The sequence below is a fragment of the Aegilops tauschii genome, chromosome 7 (genome assembly GCF_002575655.3).
Source record: "Aegilops tauschii subsp. strangulata cultivar AL8/78 chromosome 7, Aet v6.0, whole genome shotgun sequence".
Taxonomy (NCBI): Eukaryota; Viridiplantae; Streptophyta; class Magnoliopsida; order Poales; family Poaceae; genus Aegilops; species Aegilops tauschii.
This window is the reverse complement of record NC_053041.3, coordinates 136,524,900-136,552,561: the sequence shown is the minus strand read 5'-3', so window position 1 is coordinate 136,552,561 and position 27,662 is coordinate 136,524,900. Positions and strand designations below refer to the sequence as shown.

Genomic DNA, 27,662 nt, shown 5'->3' with positions numbered 1-27,662 from the left:
TCACTGTTACCGTTACTATCATACTACTTTGCTACTAAATACTTTGCTGCAGATATTAAGTTATCCAGGTGTGGTTGAATTGACAACTCAGCTGCTAATACTTGAGAATATTCTTTGGCTCCCCTTGTGTCGAATCAATAAATTTGGGTTGAATACTCTACCCTCGAAAACTGTTGTGATCCCCTATACTTGTGGGTTATCAATGGTTTTACTAAATCAAAATTGTGATTCTTCAGTTACTGCCCCGCTAGTTTTTATTGGAACACCAACACAGCTCGTACGCGTTGTTAGATCTAGTTGCCCTGATTCCCTTTTTGTTGTGCCATTCCAGGTAGGCGTTGTGCTGATGCACGACGATGCAGGTAGGTAAACCTTGCGCACATTCCTAATGTAAAAAAATAGCCTTCTATTGATTCGTTTTTTTGCGGGAACTGTCGATCTATTCATCTTCAATCATGGTAGTACAACGAACACTAGAAATAATAAAAATTACATCCAGATTCATAGACCACCTAGCGACGACTACAAGCACTAAAGTGAGCCGAAGGCGCGCCGCCGTCATCGCCCCTCCCTCGCCGAAGCCGGGCACAACTTGTTGTAGTATACAGTCGGAAAGTCGTCGTGCTAAGGTCCCATAGGACCAACGCCCCATAATAGCAAGCGCCGCCGATGAAGAGAATTTTAGATCGGAATGATCCAACCTGAAGACACATGAACAAAGACGAACAAAGACCGGATCCGAGCTGATCCACGGAAGACAACCACCGACCAAATCTCGCAAGATCCACCGGAGACACACCTCCACACGCCCTTTGACGATGCTAGACACACCATTGGGACGGGGGCTAGGCGGGAAGAATCTTATTCCATCTTTCAAAAAGCCGCCGCCGCCTCGTCTTCTTGAACAAGACACAAACACTAACAACACTTGAAGAAGCACCTGAAAATGAAGCCCTCCCGCCGGCAAGGGCCGAGATCCACCGCGCACCCATAGCCCTAAGGCCACAGGAGACGTGGGAGATTGGCGGCGCCGCCGACGGGAGGCAGAAACCCTAGCCGCCTTTTCTTGAAGGAGGGACTATTATGATTCGTTTGCCATTGGGATGCCCAGTTACAACACGTCGGGTACTTCTATGCGGTCAGGCACGTGATTCTCGAGTCCTATGGCACAACAGATAGTCTTGCGCGTGAGGCCGCTGATTAGAGTCATCTGGAGTAGATCATCAAAGTTTGACCCAAAATATAAAACATATAAGAGTACCAAAATATGATCCATATGCTATAGAAAGTAATAGTACTATTGAATTTGTGCTCAAAAGAGCATACCAACGGTGACATATAGTGAAGGTTTGACCGTAGTAGAATTTTTTGGGGCTGAGATTTGTTTCTTTTCACCCGCAAAAAAAAGATTTGTTTCTTTTAGCTTACGAATAACTATATTTTTAAATGAAAATTTAGAGAACCATAGTGGACACAAATAAGCTTTCAATATTTGACTTTGAATTATGGTTTTCAATATTTGTTCTTCTAAATACCGGGCTCCAAGGAGACGGTAGCCAAAAATTCGCAGTGACGTATAAACGTGTTTCTGTTTCTTATACAGCGACAAGTTGGCATCAGTTTTTTTTTTCAGCTTTTTAATTATGGGAACACACTTCACTTGATCAGGCTGGAACAACAAGCGCTCACGGCTGAGAGCAGTGATTAGAGGTGAACTAAAGTAACGCAGTGCCAATTAAACGCAATAAGAGTCGCGCAAGGGGCGCTCCCTCGTTGGGTCCACGTGGATTTTTTTGCTGTGACGATAGAAAGAAAAAAAAAGGGTGAAAACGCATCGATCTCTGCTCGTTAACGTGCCTCGTTGGAGAACCCACGCACGCGACCTCTTTCTCGCTGGTTTCATCTCCTCCGCCCCCACGCCCCTCGTCCCCTCCGCTGTTGCTCTGCCGCCGCCACCGCCGCCTATTCCTCCGCCAAATCCACCGCACGAGGGCTAGCCTGCCCACGCCTCCACCTCGCGCCTCGTCGCCATGGTCACCGCCCCCGCCGCCGGCGAGGCAACCCCGCTGGATCTTCCCCTCCACCCACCCTGGTTTGGCGTCCGGAGATGTGGAACGGGACGTCCATGAGGTGGGGCTACCTTCACCTCCGCCCCACCCTTCCATGGGGCTCGCTGAGCTGCCAGCCGACCGTGATGGATGCGGTGGCGAGGACGACAGGCAGCCCCCCCGGTGAGGTAATTTCTCCCATCCCCTTCCTCCCTCTAGTGGCCTGCTGCTGCTCCTCAGAAAATGGTCACCTGAATTTTGGGCGAAAACAACTCCTCTGAACCAAAGTATTTTCCTGTGCTTGACTAGCGATTCAGAAAACAGTAACTGTATATATATATATTCATGGTTAATTGATGACTACCAGAAGGTAGTTGCCTCTGATTTCTTTTACCTCCTTTGTGCTGATGGTAGTTGCTTCCTGCATATATCGATCATCATATTCGTCTTGTGGATATAATTAGTCTCCCATCTGGAATTCATTTTATTTTATCGAGTTAATGAATGTGTTCTTCAGGGTTGTCTGCCCTTGTGTCCCCAAATCATACCTACATGCATATGCGGAACAAAGTTTACTAATTCGAGGACGACCACAATGAGGCTCTCCTACCCAACCCGCTCTTGAGCAAATTGACGTTGTTTTCCTTTTTGGGGGATAATTTTCCGTGCTGATTTCGATTTGCAGATTAGATAGTTGGGTTTTTCTTGCATCTTGATATTTGTTGTGTAGGAAGCTGTGCAAGCAAGAGCCGCACTTGTGCAATTTCAAGGCATTCCTCTTCTTCACCAGGTATAAATTGTGTTCGGGAATAAGAGTGCAGGCTATAGAACTATGACAGTGCAGTAGGTAGAATGCTTATTTGTACATGGGTTGATATGTTTAGAATTGTCCTTTTACTATGTTTCTGATGTAACTGAAGAGTGAACTACTTTACTGTACATACAGTATATTCTATTGCTAAGTATTGTGGTTGACATGGAACTGTTGACTTAAACCCGTGTATCTGGGAAGCTGGTTGTAGTGTTGTACTTAGACCAAAACTGCCTTACTTCTAGCCTCCAAGCAATGCCAGTGTAGAATTAGTTCCTGCCAAATATTATTAGTTTTTTTGGATTGTGGTGGTTTCTTCCCTGTTCTTCCTCCCTTTCTTTTCCCTTTTTAAATAAATGTTCCTGCCTTCTATCAAATTATCTCACTTACTGTAGACATTGCGTTCTTGTTGAGAATGATAGGTTTCACTGATTTGACATCGAAATTTTGCTTACTATTTCAGTATCCATGCCTTTTATTGTAGCGCCAGTAGATCTTCTCTTCTCTCCAGGTTTACTGTGAGATGATATATCTATTTCAGTATTTCTGTAACATATAGGTTTGACCAAAGGATGGCTGTGTTTGCTGAAACAAAGTTGCAAAGAGATGGCATCGAGTTGAGTACAGGATTCAGAGTGATAAAGGTCTCTGATGATTCGATTGCAGTGAAGTACAAATCATCTGGTGGAGAATCATTGGTGCCATATGGGATGGTCGTTAACATCTCATCGAACTATCGGTGTTCCTTTGTTTTTGGATGCAGGATCGGAGGACGAACCTGTCATACTCGCAGCACGCGTCGCTGGTGTACATGCCGGTGCCGACCAAGAAGGTGGCACCCTTCTTTCATGTTGGCACTTAGCTTCTTGGACGTGGGGATTTGTTGCATTAATTATAGTGATGGTTGATGATGTTTCAGTTTCCCTGTATGCCTTTTGAAATTGTGACCCGCGAGTGGTTCAGATGATGTAGTTCAGTAGATAGGTTTTGCGATTTTACAACATCTTAGCTATCTGCCGCTGCGTCCAACAACCATCTTCTAATCTCCTTATTTCATGCCATTGTTGGTACCTTGCAGATTTCGTATGCTCCAGGAGGAGCAGGTGGTGTACGAGGCAGCCAGGTAAATCGGCTGCATCCACCCATAGTTATGGTAGTGGTATCAATCCAATTACCTTGAGTTCATCTTACACCTAGCTGACTTTGGTCTGATTGTTTTCAAATGGATAGTTGCAATGGAGGAGGATGAGATCCACGGGGAGGGCTTCCTGGAGATATCACAACATCTCCAAATGTTACAACAAGGAGAAGAAAAGGCAAGATGTTTAAGGCTGGTGCACCCTGTTTAAATGAAGTAAGCTATGTATGTAGGAATGAGTACTGCAGATCTGAGACACCAAAGTACCAAACACTTGATAATTCAAGCACAGTATTACTACCTGAAAGATCGGCATTCAGTAGTCAGTTTAGTGGTGAAGAATTAACATGTAATTATAGTTTTTCTTGTTTGAGTACAACAAAAGTAGTTTCTTCTTTTGGGGAAAGAGGTCAAAACTGGCTCCAGATAATTAATATGGTCCATGTTGTATAAAGAAATATTTTATCTTAGGAAGATGTATACTACACAAATGTAACATATATTATTCCATACATGTGTATTTTCCATTTTGGTAATAAAACAATTGTTCACAGATGCTTGTCACTGTCACATTTTCTTCACATGTTTTCCATCACCACCCCTATTAAATATATGCCTACTCCCATCAAACCATCATTCTCCTTACTTTGCCTGGTTTAGTGGTTTTACAGTTTGGTGCTGAACAATATGAGAAAGCTGCTGCTGGAGGTGGTGGATTCGAGGGCGGTTTTGAAAATCCTATTGAGGATATTTTCGGTTCTCTTATGACCGTACTGGCAGAATGAATGATGTATGCCATCTATTCTGACTTGTTAATCTTGTCTACTGCTACAGCAATGGATAAATTTGTCGGGTTTCCCCTGTTGGTTACATTTTCATTGCTCTACTGTATGGAAAGCTGTTAAAACTAAAGAATGGCAACCTGTGGTTACTTCATACCATGGATTTGGTACAACACTGGATCTATTTTATTAATCCATCTGAATAAGCAGAACTAGACCCCATGGCAATTAAAATGTTGGTTTAGAATATATAGTGGCTTATATTATTTGCATATAGAATAATTTTTTGTGGGCTATATGGAGCATCAGTTTAGCACATTTAACATTTGTTGTTACTAGGAATGCATATAGTTAGTTACTATTACCTTATATAGACTTGCAATTGCCTCATCTCACAAAATTGCATGTTACTATACGCATCTCAAATAATTCTTTTCGGAGGTCAATGACAAGAGGTGAATGGTATATTGGTATTGTACAGAGTCTTCAATCCAAAGGTATAAAAATAATGCAGTGCCATAAAAATTTCTACTTGTTATAGTGCAGTTTTGACTATGTCAAAAAGGTGTGGGTGCACATCATTTACATTGGTCTATCATACAAAAATGCAGGGTAATGCTTGCTGGATATATGGACTGCCACAACCCACAGGTATTACATTTTAGATGTGGTTTTTAATATCTTTTCTTTTCTGCTATTCTTATGATGCTGGACTGATTCAACTCCATTATGCACAAATTAATTCCTTACTTGCACCCTTCATTCAGAAATCAGGTTCTATAGTTACTGAGAAAGAGTATATACATCACCAACTCATTTTCAGTTGGACATTTCATTTTTCAGAATTATTGTTTGTTTAATAATGCTGCAGGTTTCCCATCGACAGATTCCAGTTGGTGTTACAAAGGATATATGCTCATTGTATTTGTTGATGTTGAAGCATCAGTGAGATCACATGAATGCGGAATCAGGGTGCTTATGAGATCACATGAATGAGGTATTACACCCGCTCCAAAAGTTTCTCAAATATACTCTAAATTTGTTGTATGTATGATGTTTCCGTTGTTCATTTCTGTTATTTTTATTTTTAATCCTAATAAGAATACAAGCAGTGCCCATATTCTTGTGTTGTATACAAAGTGCCCATATTCTTGTGCTATTATGACAAATTCTTTAGACACATAGAAGTCACATCTGGTTTACAACATATCTATCATTATGAAATTATATTAATACTATACATCTTATCCGTCAGTCACTCTTCGTAATCCAAAGGAACTTCTAGCCCGGAATCCAACTGAAACTAAATAATAATAAAATTTCAGAAAAAGTTTGTTGTGTATGCATGGAAATACACTATGAATCTCCAAATGTTCAGTGGTAAAATCTTGCAAGATGAAGAAGGTAGTTCTTTTTTTAATGGTAAAGCATGTATTGGATGATAGAGTGATAGCATTTCAACCTCAGTGTTGCATATTACCATAAGGATTTAGTTAAGGTCAGACCTTTGCTTTAATAGTTTCTTCTAAACTGGACACAAACCCCATACCATATCTTTGAGACGGAGTTGGTTCGCACTTGTATTGCTGGAGGGCCTCGACGCGCCTCTGTGAAGCCATTTTCATGCAGGTTCACACATATTTGTCTTCCACATATAGAAAACTAACAGACGTTAGCATCAGGTTATTTGTTTTCTTTTGTAAAAGGTATGGAAGCTTTAGTCTAATTAACAAACGGAAGCTTTACTGAGCAAGACAGAAAAATAAATAAAATTACGACATGAATTGAATCAACATTTTAAATGCCAGCCAGATCAAAAGAAAAATATTTTTTTTTTACATAATACTTGTTAGAATTATAGAAAAAAATGAAGTCCTCCCTGATGCTGGATAGAACCTTCTCCAGCTCCTGTTTAGTAGGGCACCAACTACTTTGTTGTATGCAAAAACATGATGAGGTCCATCGGCTCCTGAACCAAGTAGGGAAATAGTTCCAAAAGATAGACCGCCTTAAATAAGTGCATTTTTTGATTATTTCATGAAGCAGAGAGTATTTTAATAAGCCGTACGGTACTAATTATTTCCTATGTTGCGAAGTATAAAGATAGGGCCTCAAAATTTCAGTACTACTATCATTATCTTGGATCAGATGATGTTGGTTTTGTTATTCTACATGCCCTTTTGTAGTGCGTGAGGGACACAACTATGGTGCTCTTTAGATTGAGAATGTCAAAGCCGGCTTGTGCAGATTATTTCGAAAGAGACAGCGGTTGCTATGGTTTGTATATTCAAAAGGAAAATGTATCTGTTCAAGGCAGTGAGGTATGTCCCATGTTTACTCATACACACAACCTGTCTTGTACTTCCTGGTGGCAATACATTATTTGATATCATCTCTGTCTATTATTATTCGGGTTGATGTATTGGTTCTGTTTATCTCTATTATTAGAAAGTACTTGCAGCAGTGTCTTTCGGCTATAGCTAAGGAAGAAATATTCTGACATTTGTAGCTTCTAAATGTATTGTAGCACATTTGGATAAATTCTTCATTATCATAACAAATGTGATGATGCAGGTCTACAGACAGTTCTGAAATAAGCACTAGAAAATATGTTTGTGTGCGATGACCATATAAATAAATATGGTCTATCTCCAGTCTGAGTAATAGTGCTCAGACAAGTCAAATTCTATATTTTAGATTAGTGGTACATATTGTCGTCTTAGTGATACCTTCAATTGGAGCGTTGTATATGACGGTAAACAACCAGTTCTGCAATCCACTTTTATTCATGCAATTATTTTTTGGAGCATTATATATTGCTTCCTGCATCTATACTTTTATCATATACTCCCTCCGTCTCGAATTAGCTGTTGCAGAAATGGATAAAAATGGATGTATATAACTAAAATACGTCTAGATACATCTATTTCTGCAACAAGTAATTTCGGACGGAGAGAATATATGTGTGAGCAAGCAGATAGACGAGGAGGCCGAGCCATCCGCGAGGGCGTCGACATCATCTTGCCCCTTGCCTTGTGGGGCGGAGGATGAGGAGGCAGGGAAGTCCACACCGCCGCCGTCGTCATTCTCGCCTTCGAGCGAAAGCGGGTGTTGAACGTGCTTGACCGAGGGTGTCGTGAGCAACCTGATCGTTTATGTAACCTAAGACTAATGCCTGTTGCACCACATGCGCCCGTTGATATCTATGATCTATGATGTCAGCTGCTTTTCTCTTAGAGACGATCCATTTTCTGAATATGTTGCATTTGTAATACTTTTTCTAATAATTCCGGTCAGTTACTTGCACATACATATATTCCTGTGCTTTCAGTCTGATTTTATAATAATGCATAATACAAATAGGACAGGGACAGTGCAGGTACACAGAGGACTGTGGAATAAGCGCTAAGTTCATGCTATTGTGTTACGCGAACTGGAAAATGCTAATGGAAATGGATGCATACATTACTACACATAATAAGGTGCAAGGGGCGCACCCCAGCAGCGCGGTCAACTATACGTTTGCACTGACGTTCGTACAAAGTAGGCAAGTGCAATCACTATCAAACTGATGGAATCATGGAAATGTGAGGAAGCTTCTCGTGGCATCTTCCCGTCGCCACGAGCAGGAAGCCTTCCAGGAAACAACTTCAGGTCGTTATCTATGCTAAGCCACAAAAGGGTCCTATTTCTTTTTCCATAAAAGAGGTGAGCTGGGGCCTGGGGGCAATCGACAGTTCTGTTCTTTATGCAATACAAATACTACAATTTCCATAAAAGGGGTTAAATTATTTTTCCATAGGCTACAGAGATGGTGTAAGAACAACTACTACTGAACTTGATGAACATTTTATCTTGTAAAATTTACTGGAATTACATGGTCTAACGTAATATCACAACTGTTGTTTATAAAATCTAAACAACAGTACCCCCATTGCTAAGATATCTACCTGAACTGAATTCAACATTCCTCAAATGAATGGGATCAACAGAGTTCTCTCTGAAATTCCATTTTTCTGAAGTACACGCTGTACAATGTAAGTCTAGGATTTTTGCTGTAGAAACCAGAAAGGCCAGGACACCAGAAGTTTGCGTCATCGCTTCCATGCTGATGAATCGCAACCAGCACCAAACTGCTGCTGCCCTGATGGGAACCACACGTGTGACTGGCGTGCAAACGGAACACGGCCAGATACAATGAATCTTCTTCACATAGGATTCGCTTCTCTTCGGAGGAGCCGATGACGGAGAGGGTGACGAGAGGAAACGGGAAGAGAACAGAACAGTCTGGTCAAACAATGTCGACACTGTGGGAAAAGACGCGCGGCGCGGGACGCCACCGGCACCTATAAATACAATCTTCATCCACATGTTCAGCCACAGACATAAAGAGCAGAGTTCAGAAGCAAGTAACAGAGCATACCATCGTACTGTACGTATTTGCGCTGCACAATCTGCATCCAGTGCACACAAGATAGTAGCGAGCAAGATGGTGGCCAAGGAGGCGATCCCGCTGCTGACGCCGCACAAGATGGGCCAGTTCGAGCTCTCCCACCGGGTGGTGCTCGCGCCGCTCACGCGCTGCCGCTCCTACGCCAACGTGCCGCAGCCGCACGCCGCGGCGTACTACTCGCAGCGGGCCACCAGAGGCGGCCTCCTCATCGCCGAGGCCACCGGCGTCTCCGCCACCGCGCAGGGGTACCCGGAGACACCCGGCATCTGGACGCAGCAGCAGGTCGACGCCTGGAAGCCCATCGTCGATGCCGTCCACCGCAAGGGCGCTCTCTTCTTCTGCCAGATTTGGCACGTTGGGAGGGTCTCCACCAACGGTAAGTTAGGAATCCATGCTAGTATTTTTGTGAGAGAGAAGAATCGACGCTATTTTGTGTAGATGAACTGTACATGACAAATTTACTGACGCTGCGATTTATTTGTTGTCACCATCATCCGCTCTGTTGCAACAACGCAAACAAAACGGATTTACTTGATCCTTTCCTAAGCAATTAGGCATTTAGGCATCCATGTTATTCTGTGTTGGTAAACTATTTGATCCCAACGATTGATTAATTGTTATACTTATGTTGCTCTCTGTTTATATCTGAACAAAACAGATTTTCAGCCGGACGGACAGGCACCGATCTCCAGCACTGACAAGCAAATAACGCCTGATGCCGAGTCTGGTATGGTCTACTCCAAGCCCCGACAGCTTCAAACGGACGAGATACCGCTGATCGTTGATGACTTCAGACGCGCTGCCAGAAACGCAATCGAGGCGGGGTTCGACGGCGTGGAGATCCACGGGGCACACGGGTACCTATTGGAGCAGTTCATGAAAGACAACTCTAACAACCGCACCGACGAGTATGGTGGCAGCCTCGAGAACCGATGCCGCTTTGCAGTAGAGGTAATCGATGCTATCGTCCATGAGATTGGTGCGGATCGTGTAGGCATCAGGTTGTCTCCATTCGTGGACTACATGGACTGCTTCGACTCCGACCCACATGCACTCGGGATGTACATGGTACAACAACTTAACAAGCATCAAGGATTTGTCTATTGCCATATGGTAGAGCCGCGGATGGCCATTGTGGATGGCCGCAGGCAGATACCCCATGGGCTCCTGCCCTTCAGGAAAGCATTCAAGGGCACTTTCATTGCCGCTGGAGGGTATGATCGGGAGGAAGGCAACAAAGTGGTGGCCGACGGCTATGCTGATCTCGTTGCTTACGGGAGAATCTTTCTGGCTAATCCAGATTTGCCTAAGAGATTCGAGCTCGACTCACCATTGAACAAGTACGACCGCAACACTTTCTACACGCAAGATCCTGTCATTGGCTACACAGATTATCCTTTCCTTGAAGGCTCGAATGCCGAGTAGTTCACCCACTAGACTTCCATAGTGATGTGCTTGATTTTATACAATATGTAATGATTTATTCAATGTGTGTATGCACGGGGCATGCGCATTGTATCATTTCCACCAATAATTTACTTTTATTCTCCCATGAAATGCCAATATGTCAAGATATTATTTTTCCCATCAATAGTGATATCACTGTCTTCAACAACCTGTAAGACAAGTTCTATCCCAACGATACCCAAAATAGTGGTGCGTCCTTACCGGTTGGTTTCATTTTGATGAGGAGGGACTTCCCTATCCAGCCTATTCCAATAGCGGCTTCAGCAGCTGCAAGGGCTATAACAAAGTTTGCGAAAATATCTCTTTTTAATTGGCAACTATCAAAGAGATCCGAAAATGTTATGAGATTTTCATTATTTGAATTCAGTATAAGTTCAAGACATATTAGAGTTCTAACCGTGTTTCGGCTTGTGATCAAACCGTAGATACCAATCAAAAATAAATACACTCAAAAAAGTACATGCTCAAGCATCATTAACTATCTCCTTATCAATCTTGATTCATTTCAATATGAGGGCAAGAATTGAACCAATTCAATTAATTACAATGGAACAATTACACAATAAAAGAGAAAAGAAAGAAGGTATTTGTTGGTAGTGTTGGAAATATGCCCTAGAGGCAATAATAAAATGGTTATTATTATATTTCCTTGTTCATGATAATTGTCTATTGTTCATGCTATAATTGTGTTATCCGGAAATCGTAATACATGTGTGAACACATAGACCATAACATGTCCTTAGTGAGCCTCTAGTTGACTAGCTCGTTGATCAATAGATGGTTACGGTTTCCTGACCATGGACATTGGATGTCATTGATAACGGGATCACATCATTAGGAGAATGATGTGATGGACAAGACCCAATCCTAAGCATAGCACTAGATCGTGTAGTTCGTTTGCTAAAGCTTTTCTAATGTCAAGTATCATTTCCTTAGACCATGAGATCGTGCAACTCCCGGACACCGTAGGAATGCTTTGGGTGTACCAAACGTCACAACGTAACTGGGTGGCTATAAAGGTGCACTACAGGTATCTCCGAAAGTGTCTGTTGGGTTGGCACGGACCGAGACTGGGATTTGTCACTCCGTATGACGATGAGGTATCTCTGGGCCCACTTGGTATTGCATCATCATAATGAGCTCAATGTGACTAAGTAGTTAGTCACGGGATCATGCATTACGGAACGAGTAAAGTGACTTGCCAGTAACGAGATTGAACGAGGTATTGGGATACCGACGATCGAATCTCGGGCAAGTAACGTACCGATTGACAAAGGGAATTGTGTACGGGATTGCTTGAATCCTCGACATCGTGGTTCATCTGATGAGATCATCGTGGAACGTGTGGGAGCCAACATGGGTATCCAGATCGTTATTGGCTAGAGAGGTGTCTCGGTCATGTCTGCATGATTCCCGAACCCGTAGGGTCTACACACTTAAGGTTCGGTGACGCTAGAGTTGTAGAGATATTAGTATGCGGTTAACCGAAAGTTATTCAGAGTCCCGGATGAGATCTCGGACGTCACGAGGAGTTCCGGAATGGTTCGGAGGTAAAGATTTATGTATAGGAAGTCCAGTTTCGGCAACCGGGAGAGTTTCGGGGGTCACCGGTATTGTACCGGGACCACCGAAAGGGTCCCGGGGGTTCACCGGGTGGGGCCACCTATCCCGGAGGGCCCCATGGGCTGAACTGGCGTGGGAACCAGCCCCTGGTGGGCTGGTGCGCCCCACCCAAGGGCCCAAGGCGCCTAGGGTTGGAAACCCTAGGGGGCCGTTGCCCCCCAAGGGGGCATGCGCCCCCCTGGTTGGAAACCCTAAGGGGGCCGTTGCCCCCCAGGGGCCGCCGCCGCCCCTCTAGATGGGATCTCCAAGGGGGGCATGCGCCCCCTAGCCCCTATATATAGTGAAGGGGAGGGAGGGCAGCCGCACCCTAAGCCCTGGCGCCTCCCTCTCCCTCTCATGACACCTCTTCCTCCTCCAGTAGCGCTTGGCGAAGCCTTACTGGAATCCCGCTGTATCCACCACCACGCCGTCGTGCTGCTGGATCTCCATCAACTTCTCCTCCCCCTTGCTGGATCAAGAAGAAGGAGACGTCTCCGCTCCGTACGTGTGTTGAACGCGGAGGTGCCGTCCGTTCGGCGCCAGGATCATCGGTGATTTGGATCACGACGAGTACGACTCCATCAACCCTGTTCTCTTGAACGCTTCCGCTCGCGATCTACAAGGGTATGTAGATGCACTCCTCTCTCTCTAGTTGCTAGATGACTCCATAGATTGATCTTGGTGATGCGTAGAAAATTTTAAATTTCTGCAACGATCCCCAACAGTGGTATCAGAGCTAGGTCCATGCGTAGTTTCTATGCACGAGTAGAACACAATTTGTTGTGGGCGTCGATTTTGTCAATTTACTTGCCGTTACTAGTCTTATCTTGATTCGGCGGCATCATGGGATGAAGCGGCCCGGACCGACCTTACACGTACGCTTACGTGAGACAGGTTCCACCGACTGACATGCACTAGTTGCATAAGGTGGCTAGCGGGTGTCTGTCTCTCCCACTTTAGTCGGATCGGATTTGATGAAAAGGGTCCTTATGAAGGGTAAGAAATTGGCATATCACGTTGTGGTTTTGGCGTAGGTAAGAGACGTTCTTGCTAGAAACCTATAGCAGCCACGTAAAAATTTGCAACAACAATTAGAGGACTCTAACTTGTTTTTGCAGCATGTGTCATGTGATGTGATATGGCCAGAAGAATGTGATGAATGATATATGTGATGTATGAGATTGATCATGTTCTTGTAATAGGAATCACAACTTGCATGTCGATGAGCATGACAACTGGTAGGAGCCATAGGAGTTGTCTTAATTTATTTATGACCTGCGTGTCAATTGAGACGTCATGTAATTACTTTACTTTATTGCTAACCGTTAGCCATAGTAGTAGAAGTAATAGTTGGCGAGACAACTTCATGAAGACACGATGATGGAGATCATGGTGTCATGCCGATGACAATGATGAACATGGCGCCCCGAAGATGGAGATCAAAAGGAGCAAAATGATATTGGCCATATCATGTCACTATTTGATTGCATGTGATGTTTATCATGTTTTACATCTTATTTGCTTAGAACGACGGTAGCATAAATAAGATGATCCCTCGCTAAAATTTCAAGAAAGTGTTCCCCCTAACTGTGCACCGTTGCGAAGGTTCATTGTTCCGAAGCACCACGTGATGATCGGGTGTGATAGGTTCTAACGTCCGCATACAACAGGTGTAAGCCAGATTTACACACGCAATACACTTAGGTTGACTTGACGAGCCTAGCATGTACAAACATGGCCTCAGAACACAAGAGACCGAAAGGTCGAACATGAGTCGTATAGCAGATACGGTCAACATGAAGATGTTCACCGATGATGACTAGTCCGTCTCACGTGATGATCGGACACGGCCTAGTTGACTCGGATCATGTATCACTTAGATGACTAGAGGGATGTCTGTCTGAGTGGGAGTTCATTAATAATTTGATTAGATGAACTTAATTATCATGAACTTAGTCTAAAATCTTTACAATATGTCTTGTAGATCAAATGGCCCACGCTAATGTCAACCTCAACTTCAACGCGTTCCTAGAGAAAACCAAGCTGAAAGACGATGGTAGCAACTATACGGACTGGGTCCGGAACTTGAGGATCATCCTCATAGCTGCCAAGAAAGCATATGTCCTTGAAGCACCGCTAGGTGAAGCACCCGTCCCAGCAAACCAAGACGTTATGAACGCCTGGCAAACATGTGTTGATGATTACTCCCTGGTTCAGTGCGGCATGCTTTACAGCTTAGAACCGGGGCTCCAAAAGCGTTTCGAGCAGCACGGAGCATATGAGATGTTCCAAGAGCTGAAAATGGTTTTCCAAGCTCATGCCCGGGTCGAGAGATATGAAGTCTCTGACAAGTTCTACAGTTGTAAGATGGAGGAGAATAGTTTCGTCAGTGAACACATACTCAAAATGTCTGGGTTGCACAACCGCTTGTCTTAGCTGGGAGTTAATCTCCCGGATGACGCGGTCGTTGACAGAATCCTTCAGTCGCTTCCACCTAGCTACAAGAGCTTTGTGATGAACTTCAATATGAAGGGGATGGAAAAGACCATTCCTGAGGTATATTCAATGCTGAAATTAGCGGAGGTGGAGATCAAAAAGGAACATCAAGTGTTGATGGTGAATAAAACCACTAAGTTCAAGAAAGGCAAGGGTAAGAAGAACTTCAAGAAAGACTGCAAGGGAGTTGCCGCGCCCGGTAAGCAAGCTGCCGGGAAGAAGACAAAGAATGGACCCAAGCCTGAGACCGAGTGCTTTTATTGCAAGGGAAACGGTCACTGGAAGCGAAACTGCCCCAAGTACTTAGCGGATAAGAAGGCCGGCAATACCAAAGGTATATGTGATATACATGTTATTGATGTGTACCTAACTAGCGCTCGTAGTAGCTCCTGAGTATTTGATACCGGTGCGGTTGCTCATATTTGTAACTCAAAGCAGGAGCTGCGGAATAAGCGGAGACTGGCGAAGGACGAGGTGACGATGCGCGCCGGGAATGGTTCCAAGGTTGATGTGATCGCCGTCGGCACGCTACCTCTACATTTACCTACGGGATTAGTTTTAAACCTCAATAATTGTTATTTAGTGCCAGCTTTGAGCATGAACATTGTATCTGGATCTTGTTTGATGCGAGATGGCTACTCATTTAAATCAGAGAATAATGATTGTTCTATTTATATGAGAGATATGTTTTATGGTCATGCCCCGCTGGTCAATGGTTTATTCTTAATGAATCTCGAACATGATGTTACACATATTCATAGTGTGAATGCCAAGAAATGTAAGGTTGATAATGATAGTCCCACATACTTGTGGCACTGCCGCCTTGGTCACATTGGTGTCAAACGCATGAAGAAACTCCATGCAGATGGACTTTTGGAGTCTCTTGATTATGAATCATTTGACACATGCGAACCATGCCTCATGGGCAAAATGACCCAGACTCCGTTCTCCGGAACAATGGATTGAGCAACCAACTTATTGGAAATCATATATACTGATGTGTGCGGTCCAATGAGCATTGAGGCTCGCGGTGGCTATCGTTATGTTCTCACCCTCACTGATGACTTGAGTAGATATGGATATGTCTACTTAATGAAACACAAGTTTGAGACCTTTGAAAAGTTCAAGGAATTTCAGAGTGAGGTTGAGAATCAACGTGACAGCAAAATAAAGTTCTTACGATCAGATCGTGGAGGGGAATATTTGAGTCATGAATTTGGCACACACTTAAGGAAATATGGAATTGTTTCACAACTCACGCCGCCTGGAACACCTCAGCGTAATGGTGTGTCCGAACGTCGTAATCGCACTCTATTGGATATGGTGCGATCTATGATGTCTCTTACCGATCTATCGCTATCATTCTGGGGTTATGCTTTAGAGACTACCACATTCACTTTAAATAGGGCTCCGTCGAAATCCGTTGAGACGACACCGTATGAATTATGGTTTGGAAAGAAACCTAAGCTGTCGTTTCTAAAAGTTTGGGGATGCGATGCTTATGTCAAGAAACTTCAACCTGAAAAGCTCGAACCCAAGTCGGAAAAATGCGTCTTCATATGATACCCTAAGGAAACCATTGGGTATACCTTATCCGAAGGCAAGATCTTCGTTGCCAAGAATGGGTCCTTTCTGGAGAAAGAGTTTCTCTCGAAAGAAGTAAGTGGGAGGAAAGTGGAACTTGATGAGATGACCCCTCTTGAACCAGAAAGTAGCGCAGCACAAGAAAATGTTTCTGTGGTGCCTGCACCGACTAGAGAGGAAATTAATGATGACGATCATGATCAAGTTACCACTGAACTTCGTAGGTCCACAAGGACACGTTCCGCACCAGAGTGGTAAGGCAACCCTGTCCTGGAAATCATGTTGTTGGACAACGGTGAACCTTCGAACTATGAAGAAGCAATGGCGGGCCCAGATTCCAACAAATGGCTTGAAGCCATGCAATCCGAGATAGGATCCATGTATGAAAACAAAGTATGGACTTTGACAGACTTGCCCGATGATCGGCGAGCGATAGAAAATAAATGGACCTTTAAGAAGAAGACGGACGCGGATGGAAATGTTACCATCTATAAAGCTCGACTTGTCGCTAAGGGTTATCGACAAGTTCAAGGAGTTGACTACGATGAGACCTTCTCACCCGTAGCGAAGCTGAAGTCCGTCCGAATCATGTTAGCAATTGCCGCATTCTACGATTATGAAATATGGCAAATGGACGTCAAAACGGCATTCCTTAACGGCTTCCTTAAGGAAGAATTGTATATGATGTAGCCGGAAGGTTTTGTCGATCCTAAGAATGCTGACAAGGTATGCAAGCTCCAACGCTCAATCTATGGGCTGGTGCAGACATCTCGGAGTTGGAACATTCACTTTGATGAGATGATCAAAGCGTTTGGGTTTACACAGACTTATGGAGAAGCCTGTGTTTACAAGAAAGTGAGTGGGATCTCTGTAGCATTTCTCATATTATATGTGGATGACATAATATTGATGGAAAATGATATAGAATTCTTGGAAAGCATAAAGGCCTACTTGAATAAGTGTTTTTCAATGAAGGACCTTGGAGAAGCTGCTTACATATTAGGCATCAAGATCTATAGAGATAGATCGAGACGCCTCATAGGTCTTTCACAAAGCACATACCTTGACAAGATATTGAAGAAGTTCAATATGGACCAGTCCAAGAAGGGGTTCTTTCCTGTATTGCAAGGTGTGAGATTGAGCACGGCTCAATGCCCGACCACGGCAGAAGATAGAGAAAAGATGAGTGTCATCCCCTATGCCTCGGCCATAGGGTCTATTATGTATGCCATGCTGTGTACCAGACCTGATGTAAACTTTGCCGTAAGTTTGGTAGGAAGGTACCAAAATAATCCCGGCATGGAACACTTGACAGCGGTCAAGAACATCCTGAAGTACCTGAAAAGGACTAAGGATATGTTTCTCGTTTATGGAGGTGATGAAGAGCTCGTCGTAAAGGGTTACGTCGATGCTAGCTTCGACACAGATTTGGATGACTCTAAGTCACAAACCGGATACGTGTATATTTTGAATGGTGGGACAGTCAGCTGGTGCAGTTGCAAGCAAAGCATCGTGGCGGGATCTACATGTGAAGCGGAGTACATGGCAGCCTCGGAGGCAGCACATGAAGCAATCTGGATGAAAGAGTTCATTGCCGACCTAGGAGTTATTCCCAATGCATCGGGGCCGATGACTCTCTTCTGTGACAACACTGGAGCTATTGCCCTTGCCAAGGAGCCCAGGTTTCACAAGAAGACCAGGCACATCAAGCGTCGCTTCAACTCCATTCGTGAAAATGTTCAAAATGGAGACATAGATATTTGTAAAGTGCATACGGATTTGAATGTCGCAGATCCGTTGACTAAACCTCTTCCACGGGTGAAACATGATCAACACCAGAACTCTATGGGTGTACGATTCATCACAATGTAACTAGATTACTGACTCTAGTGCAAGTGGGAGACTGTTGGAAATATGCCCTAGAGGCAATAATAAAATGGTTATTATTATAATTCCTTGTTCATGATAATTGTCTATTGTTCATGCTATAATTGTGTTATCCGGAAATCGTAATACATGTGTGAACACATAGACCATAACATGTCCCTAGTGAGCCTCTAGTTGGCTAGCTCGTTGATCAATAGATGGTTACGGTTTCCTGACCATGGACATTGGATGTCATTGATAACGGGATCACATCATTAGGAGAATGATGTGATGGACAAGACCCAATCCTAAGCATAGCACTAGATCGTGTAGTTCGTTTGTTAAAGCTTTTCTAATGTCAAGTATCATTTCCTTAGACCATGAGATCGTGCAACTCCCGGATACCGTAGGAATGCTTTGGGTGTACCAAACGTCACAACGTAACTAGGTGGCTATAAAGGTGCACTACAAGTATCTCCGAAAGTGTCTGTTGGGTTGGCACGGATCGAGACTGGGATTTGTCACTCCGTATGACGGAGAGGTATCTCTGGGCCCACTCGGTATTGCATCATCATAATGAGCTCAATGTGACTAAGTAGTTAGTCACGGGATCATGCATTGCGGAATGAGTAAAGTGACTTGCCGATAACGAGATTGAACGAGGTATTGGGATACCGACGATCGAATCTCGGGCACGTAACGTACCGATTGACAAAGGGAATTGTGTACGGGATTGCTCGAATCCTCGACATCGTGGTTCATCCGATGAGATCATCGTGGAATGTGTGGGAGCCAACATGGGTATCCAGATCCCGATGTTGGTTATTGTCTAGAGAGGTGTCTCGGTCATGTCTGCATGATTCCCGAACCTGTAGGGTCTACACACTTAAGGTTCGGTGACGCTAGAGTTGTAGAGATATTAGTATGCGGTTAACCGAAAGTTGTTCGGAGTCCCGGATGAGATCCCGGACGTCACGAGGAGTTCCGGAATGGTCCGGAGGTAAAGTTTTATATATAGGAAGTCCAGTTTCGGCCACCGGGAGAGTTTCGGGGGTCACCGGTATTGTACCGGGACCACCGAAAGGGTCCCGGGGGTCCACCGGGTGGGGCCACCTATCCCGGAGGGCCCCATGGGCTGAAGTGGCGTGGGAACCAGCCCCTGGTGGGCTGGTGCGCCCCACCCAAGGGCCCAAGGCGCCTAGGGTTGGAAACCCTAGGGGGCCGTTGCCCCCCGAGGGGGCATGTGCCCCCTGGTTGGAAACCCTAAGGGGTCCGTTGCCCCCCGAGGGGCCGCCGCCCCCTCTAGATGGGATCTCCAAGGGGGGCATGCGCCCCCTAGCCCCTATATATAGTGGAGGGGAGGGAGGGCAGCCGCACCCTAAGCCCTGGCGCCTCCCTCTCCCTCCCGTGACACCTCTTCCTCCTCTAGTAGCACTTGGCGAAGCCCTGCTGGAATCCCGCTGCATCCACCACCACGCCGTCGTGCTGCTGGATCTCCATGAACCTCTCCTTCCCCCTTGCTGGATCAAGAAGGAGGAGACGTCTCCGCTCCGTACGTGTGTTGAACGCGGAGGTGCCGTCCGTTCAGCGCTAGGATCATCGGTGATTTGGATCACGAGGAGTACGACTCCCCCGTTCTCTTGAACGCTTTTGCTCGCGATCTACAAGGGTATGTAGATGCACTCCTCTCTCTCTAGTTGCTAGATGACTCCATAGATTGATCTTGGTGATGCGTAGAAAATTTTAAATCTCTACAAAGATCCCCAACAGGCAGTAGATGTGTTTTACTAAATCAAAAATTGTGATTCGTTAGTGATTTATGTCTGCCCCGCTAGCTTTTATTGCGACACCAACACAGCTCGTACGCGCTGCTAGATCTAGTTGGCCTCGATTCCCTTTTTGTCCTGCCATTCCAGGTAGGCGCTCTGCTGAAGCACGATGATGCAGGTAGGTAAACCTTGCTCACATTCCTAGTTTGAAAACAATAGCCATCTATTGATTCGTTTGCCATTGGGATGCCCGATTACAATGCGTCGGGTACATGATTCTCGAGTCCTTGTACAGTCGTCCAGACCATGCGTCTCCATCTGGGCTGCCCACATCATGACGCCGGACACAATAGGTAGACTTGCTCGTGAGGCTGCCAATTAGAGTAGTAGTACTATTGAACCTATTATGCATCCCGTGTAGATCATCAAAGTTTGACCAAAAAAGTGGAAAGTATACGACTACCAAAATACGATTCATATGCTATAGAAAGTAATAGTACTATTGAATTTGTGTTCAAAAGAGAATACCAACGGTGACATACAATATATATTTTATCAGTAAAATTTATGGTCAAAGTTTGACCCTAGTAGATGTTTTTGGGCTGAGATTTGTTTCTTTCAGCTTACAAATAACTATATTTTAAAATGAAAATTTAGAGGACCATAGTGAACACATATAAGCTTTCAATATTCGTTTTGAAACTTTGAATTACGGTTTTCAAATTTTTTAAATACCGGGCTCCAAGGAGACGGTAGCAAAAACTCGCAGTGATGTATAAACGTGTTTCTTTTCGTTCGACAAGTCTGCATCAGGTTTGTTTTTGTTCATTTATTTTAAAGAACAAACGCTGGCTGAGAGGAGTGGTTAGAGGAGTAGCATCTAGCATGCGGCAGCAGCGCAGTCAACTCCACGTTTCTGCTGACGTTCGCACGATGTAGACAAGTGCGACAACACTCAACTGATGGAATCATGAAAAGGTCAGGAAGCTTCTCCTGGCTTGTTCCCATCGCCAGACGCTAATGTGCCGCGAGCACCAAGCCTTCCAGGAAAGAAGTTCAGGTTGTTACCTATGCTAAGAGCATCTTTAGCCGTAGGGCCCCCAGGATGTTGAAAAAGCGCTGTTTAGGGTCGAATCAGCATTTACTTTCATCATGGGGCGATTGCGTTTCCAGTCGTCGCTCCCAGGTCGCCTCCAAAATCGGCGCAAACTCGGCGATCTGATACGAATTTGGCACAAACTCGGCGATTTTTCATTCAAATTTGTACAAAAAATAAGAAAACAAACAAACTACGCCTAGCCCTACTACGCCGCGGCTGCCGCCCGCCTTCTACATGCCAAGGAGCCTGTAGAACTGGGTGTAGTCGCTGCCGCCGTCGTCGTTGTTGTCGTCGCCGCCCTGCGTCCCGCCGGAGCCGGCGCCGTCCCTACTGCACCCCTGACCAGGGTCGCCGACACGCGTCGGGTTGGACGGCCCAGGCGCGTCCTCCTCGTCGTTGTCGAGGACGACGACGCCGCCCTCCTCGCGTCCGCGGTGCCGTGCCTTGATCTCAGCGTAGGCCCGGCGCTGGCGCGCCACCTGCTCACGGACGTAGTCCGCCTTCACCCACTTGAGGGCGGTCTCGTCGTCGGCGGCCATTTCTGCGTGCTCCTTCTTGGGGAGCAACCCCGGCACGGTCTTCGGCCGGACTAGGCGGAGGGAACGCGGGAGGGGCGGTCGCCCTCGTTGATGATGAGGGCAGCGCTGCGGGTGCGGCGCCCAAGCGGCGTCTCCTGCGGCTCCGGCTTGACGGGGCGGAGCGCTGGCGACCCGGAGGAGAGAGAACCGGAGCCCGACGATGAGGAGGTCACCGCCTCCATTAGCCGCGGCGTCCAGGAGCTGCCACGACGGCGAGAGAAGGACGGGCGCGCCTGGTACTCGAGACGCGGCGTGTTGCCGGTCTCGATGTGGTTGAGGACGACCTCGAGGGTGCGGCCGGGCACGCCCCACCATTCGCGCCGCCCGTCGGCGTTGAATCGGCCGCGGGGGATGGTGCCGTTGGCGGAGGCGGTCTGGTCTTTGCGGCGGCGGTCGAAGTACATCGTCCACAACGTGTGGCTGTCGATGGCGTACCTCGTCTCGTTTCGCTGCTCCTCCGACAGCGACGAACGGATGCAGGCGATCTCGGCCCGCCGTTCAACCCCGGTGGGCACCGGGGGTACCGGGACGCCGCCGACGCTCAACTTCCATGAGCCCGGCACCCGCATGTCTGGGGGTGTCGAATAGTCGGCCTCGTAGAGGAGGCGCGCCTCGTCCTCGTGGAGATGGCGGCGACCGAAGCCGTTCGCAGCCGCGGCGTCGCCGGGGTACCGCTCAGCCATTGCTCGTCGGCGGGGGAAGAGGGGGGAGAGTTGCTTCTGTGGTGAGACGAGGCGAGAGAGAAGGCGAGTTGTGGCGACTGTGGCATTCACCGGCGGGGAGGTCGGCATTTATAGCCGAAGCGGGGCGGTGAGAACCTCCATGCCGGGTGATGTGTGGCAGGAGCGGGCGGGACGCGCATTGCGGCGCCTTCACTGCGCCGCCTGTGAGGCATCAAGGCAGGCTGATCGGTGCGGCAGCGCGGCAGACTTGGCATTGATTCCCGCGGGAACCGAGGCGATGAGGACGACGAAGCGGCGTGTCGCTGACTCGGCGGGCCCATTCCCATTCACGCCAAAAATCGGTTTCCCTGGCGCCCCAGGCGACCCCTAGCGCGCCGGGTTCGGCCTGGGTCCAGCGGCGCGAGTTTCGGCCCAATCCAGTGAAAAATGGGCTCCTGGTACGCGACTGAGCCATTTTTTGGGCGCCGACGCTAAAAAATGATCTGGGTGCCTGTTGGGGGCGCGGCTGGAGATGCTCTAAGTTACAAAAGGGTTTAATTCTTCGGAAACACTAACGCCCACACGTGTGGGCGTTTGCATCCCGCCCACACGCGTGGATCCGCGTCCGTTTATGGGTGCACGAATCTTGGCATGTTTGTGGTGCCACGTAGGATCGGGCTGGTGTGTGGGCATTTACCCGGTCGCCCACACGTCTGTTTCACCACACGGAGGGGCCGGTGTGTGGGCGTTTAGCAGTTCGCCCACACACCAGTTTTCACTCACGCACAAGGGCTGGTGTGTGGGCGTTTGCCATCTCGCCCACACGCCCGTCTCCTCTCCCACACCCAAGCTGTCAGTTGCCATGCGTTTTGCAGTGTATATGGCAACTGCCCTAGTGTGCTTGCAAGCAGATGGCAACTCTCTTTTTTTTACCCGTACATATCAGTTGCCATATGTTTTGCAGGGTACACGGCAACTGCCCCTAGTGTGCTTGTAAGCATATGTCAACTCTCTCTTTTACCCGAACATGTTGTTTTGCCATGTCTCTTTGTAGCGCTACATGGAAACTGCTTAATGTTAGTAGGTGGCAACCTCTAAAGTTTTTAAATCATGGCAACTATAGTAAACCAGACCATACATGGCAACAGCTGCACTTGTCCAAAATGGCATCTGGCACTTGACCTGAGATGGCAACTGCAGTTGAGCAACCATGGCAACTGTAGTTGTTCGACATGGCAACTGTAGTTCAGCGACATGGCAACTGCAGGTAAACGGACATTGAAGAGGGTCCGGACCATGGCAACTGCAGGGACGCGTGGTGACTGCCACGCTGGGCGTGCGGGACCGTGAGGTAGGTGGCTGAGAGAGGTCGTGTGGGCGTTATGCATTTTGCCCACACGTAGACATGTGAAAGGAACCGCAAGGGAAAAAAGAGGCGTGTGGGCGCTAGTTGTTTTGCCCACACGTAGGCGTGTGAGCTGGTCCTTTTAGGCACCACACAAAACGTGTGGGCAGACCCCTTAACGCCCACACGTGTGGCAGTTATCGTCGTCCTAATTCTTTTACCACAAAAGAGGTTATCTACTGAACTCGTTGACCACTATATCTTGGGAGTACATTTTTGTTGAGAATCACCGGGAGGGAGTTTTCCCACCTGAATATATTACTCAAAGTGGCCAGAATGCCAGAGTGGTGATCCAGTTTATAAGGAAAACCGGATCAAAAACCTTAACAAATTGACCCCGTTTATAAGGAAAACCGGGCCGAAAACCGTACAAGGCACAGCCTAGGTGGCGGATATAAGACCATCACCATGAGAGACACAAGTAGACGTGGGGTGTCGTCGAGAGATCACAATACCAGGACTTTGCAAACAGCCGAACGCATCGGCGGGCATACCGGCCTCGTGGCACAACTTAGGAGCATCCACAATCAACGAGTGTCATCCCAGACACGAACCTTGACTGGGGCTCCGTCACAGAAAAACGGAACGAATAGCAGTTTGAGAGGCATTTTGCGCCATCCTTGAGCAAAGATGAGTCGAGACAACACCAAGAGCACCAAGCTCGCCGCAACACAACGGTAACCATGAGAGGGTCTTGAGCAACCATTACCAACCTGAGCCGCACGAGAACACCACCACCGTAGACGAAGAGCTCCAATCAACCGAGACCATCCATGATGCCTCAAGGCTATTGGTGCAGCCGAAAGGCAACGAGCGACCGAGTCCACACCCGGACGAAGAGTCACACGCAGCCGAGACTACATCACAACAGCCGAAGAGTCACACGCAGAGTAAAATTTATTGGAATTACATGGTCTAATGTAATATCACAACTGGTTTTAACTTTAAACAACAGTACACTCATTGTAAAAATATGTCTACCTGAGTTCAAACTTTCTCAAATGAATGATCTACAGAGATCTTGTCGTAATGCTCTGTGAAATTCAGTTTTTCTAAAGTACACATTGTACAACCAGAAAGGCTAGGACACACAAGTTTGCGTCATCGCTTCCATGCTGACCGATCGCAATCAGCACCAAACTGCTCGGCTCAAAAGAAAAGAAAAACACCAAAGTGCTGGAGCCTTGATGAGAACACGGCCAGATACACTGTATCTTGTTCCCACAGGATGCGCTTCTCTTCGGAGGAGAGGGTGACGAGAGGAAGAGGAAACGGGAACAGAGTCTGGTCAACCAATGTCGACACCGTAGGAAAAGACGCGCGGCGCGGGATGCCGCCGGCACCTATAACTATAAATACAATCTTCCTCCTCATGTTAAGCCACAGACATACAGAGCTTAGTTCAGAAGCAAGAAACAGAGCAGGTTTTAGCGATTCCTTTGGCATAGCATCCTATTGGCGCTGCACTGCACAATCTGCATCCAGTTCACACAAGATGGTAGCGAGCAAGATGATGGTGGCGAAGGAGGCGATCCCACTGCTGACGCCGCACAAGATAGGGAGGTTCGAGCTCTCCCACCGGGTGGTGCTCGCGCCGCTCACGCGCTGCCGCTCCTACACCAACGTGCCGCAGCCGCACGCCGCGCTGTACTACTCGCAGCGGGCGACGGAGGGCGGCCTGCTCGTCGCGGAGGCAACTGGCGTCTCCGCCACCGCGCAGGGGTACCCGGAGACGCCCGGCGTCTGGACGCAGCAGCAGGTCGACGCCTGGAAGCCCATCGTCGACGCCGTCCACCGCAAGGGCGCTCTCTTCTTCTGTCAGCTTTCGCACGTCGGGAGGGTCTCCACGAATGGTACGTCCCTTTCCTAAGCAATTATAGGCATCGATGCTATTTTGTCTTGCTGAACTATATAATTCCCGTAATCGATTAATTGTTACAGTACTTATATCTTGCTCTCTTTTTATATTGAAACAAAACAGATTTCCAGCCAGATGGACAGGCGCCGATCTCCAGCACCGACAAACAGATAACACCCGATGCTGAGTCCGGCATGGTTTACTCCAAGCCCCGGCAGTTTCAAACAGAGGAGATACCATTGATCGTCGATGACTTCAGACGCGCTGCCCGGAATGCCATCGAGTCGGGGTTCGACGGTGTTGAGATCCACGGGGCACATGGGTACCTATTGGAGCAGTTCATGAAAGACAGCTCTAACGATCGCACCGATGAGTATGGTGGAAACCTCGAGAACCGGTGCCGTTTTGCAGTGGAGGTAATTGATGCTATTGTCCATGAGATTGGTGCCGATTGCGTAGGAATCAGGTTGTCTCCATTTGTGGATTACATGGATTGCTTCGACTCTGATCCGCATGCACTCGGAATGTACATGGTGCAACAACTCAACAAACATCAAGGGTTTGTCTATTGCCATATGGTAGAGCCGCGGATGGCCATTGTGGATGGCCGCAGTCAGATACCCCATGGGCTCTTGCCCTTCAGGAAATCATTCAACGGCACTTTCATTGCCGCCGGAGGGTATGATCGAGAGGAAGGCAACAAAGTGGTGGCCGACGGCTATGCTGATCTCGTTGCTTATGGGAGGATCTTTTATCTTTCTGGCTAATCCAGATTTGCCTAAGAGATTCGAGCTCGACTCACCCTTGAACAAGTACGACCGCAACACTTTCTACACGCAAGATCCTGTCATTGGCTACACAGATTATCCTTTCCTTGAAGGATCGAATGGCGAGTAGTTCACCCAGTCGACTTGAATTAGTGATGTGTTTGATTTTATACAGTAGGTAATGATTTATTCAATGTGTGTATGCACGGGCATGCGCATTGTATCATTTCCATCAATAATTTACCTTTGTTCTCCCATGTAATGCCAATATGTCAAGATATTATTTTTTTCATCAACAGTGACATCACTGTCTTCAACAACCTGTAAGACAAATTATATTCCCACGGTACCCAAAAACGGTGGTGCGTCCTCACGGGTTGGTTTTGTTTTGATGAGGAGGGGACTTCCCTATCCGGCCTATTCCAATAGCGGCTTCAGCAGCCGCAAGGGCTATAACAAAGTTCGCAAAAATATCTCCTTTTAATTGGCAACTATCAAATAGATTAGAAAATGTTATGAGATTTTCATTAATTGAATTCAGTATAAGTTCAAGACATATTAGAGTTCTAACTATGTTTCGGCTTGTGATCAATCCATAGATACCAACCAAAAATAAATACACCCAAAAAAAGTATATGCTCAAACATCATTAACTAACTCCTTATCAATCTTGATTCATTTCAATATGAGGACAAGAATTGGACCGATTCAATTAATTACAATAGAACAATTACACAACAAAAGAGAAAGAAAGAAGGTATTTGTTGGCAATAGATGGGTTTTTACTAAATAAAAATTATGATTTGTTAGTTATTTACGTCGGCCCCGCTAGCCTTTATTGGGACACCAACACAGCTTGTATGCGCTGCTAGACCTAGTTGGCTTCAATTCCCATTTTGTTTTGCCATTCTAGGTAGGCGCTCTGCTGACGCACGACGATGCAGATAGGTAAACCTCGTGCACATTCCTAGTGTAAAATCAATAGCCATCTATTGATTCGTTTGCCATTGGGATGCCCGGTTACAACGCGTCAGGTACGTCTATGCGGTCGTGATTCTCAAGTCCTTATACAGTTGTCGAGACCATGCATCTTCGCCAGGGCTGCCACATCACGATGCCGGACACAACCGATAGACTCGGGCGTTAGGCTGCCAATTAGAGTACTACCTCCGTTTCAGTTTACAAGTCTTACGCGTTTACCTAGGTTGCCAATTTTATCACCCTAATATAAACTATATAACACAAAAATTATACCGTTTGAAAATAGAACATCTGAA

General features: G+C 46.5%; 2 protein-coding genes and 1 pseudogene across 24 annotated transcripts; all 3 read left to right on the top strand.

The window, feature by feature from the left end:
• Positions 1 to 1,850: 1,850 nt before the first annotated feature.
• On the top strand, positions 1,851 to 8,087 carry LOC109735857 (uncharacterized). Of its 23 annotated transcripts, XR_012189639.1 has the most exons (11): positions 1,881 to 2,236; positions 2,779 to 2,838; positions 3,419 to 3,503; positions 3,623 to 3,691; positions 3,938 to 3,982; positions 4,090 to 4,175; positions 4,669 to 4,787; positions 5,261 to 5,276; positions 5,391 to 5,430; positions 5,651 to 5,776; positions 7,027 to 7,340. XR_012189639.1 is itself a non-coding variant. In XM_020295073.4 (8 exons), the coding sequence occupies exons 1-7, from the start codon at positions 2,199 to 2,201 to the stop codon at positions 4,763 to 4,765; spliced, it is 480 nt and encodes a 159-aa protein (XP_020150662.1). In that variant the 5' UTR covers positions 1,881 to 2,198; the 3' UTR covers positions 4,766 to 4,787; positions 5,391 to 5,566. The 23 variants fall into 23 exon arrangements, 4 of the variants coding, with proteins under 4 accessions (XP_020150662.1, XP_073361219.1, XP_045087670.1 ...); XR_012189650.1 differs by having other exon boundaries at positions 4,090 to 4,213; positions 4,658 to 5,276; positions 7,027 to 8,087; XR_012189647.1 differs by lacking the exons at positions 2,779 to 2,838; positions 5,261 to 5,276 and having other exon boundaries at positions 1,851 to 2,236; positions 7,027 to 8,087.
• Positions 8,088 to 9,253: 1,166 nt separating this feature from the next.
• Positions 9,254 to 10,781, top strand: LOC109758145 (12-oxophytodienoate reductase 1). Its single transcript, XM_020295113.4, has 2 exons — positions 9,254 to 9,608; positions 9,891 to 10,781. The coding sequence occupies exons 1-2, from the start codon at positions 9,269 to 9,271 to the stop codon at positions 10,655 to 10,657; spliced, it is 1,107 nt and encodes a 368-aa protein (XP_020150702.3). The 5' UTR covers positions 9,254 to 9,268; the 3' UTR covers positions 10,658 to 10,781.
• A 14,376-nt stretch (positions 10,782 to 25,157) lies between these two features.
• LOC109735934 (12-oxophytodienoate reductase 1-like) lies at positions 25,158 to 26,742 on the top strand (annotated as a pseudogene).
• Positions 26,743 to 27,662: the final 920 nt, after the last annotated feature.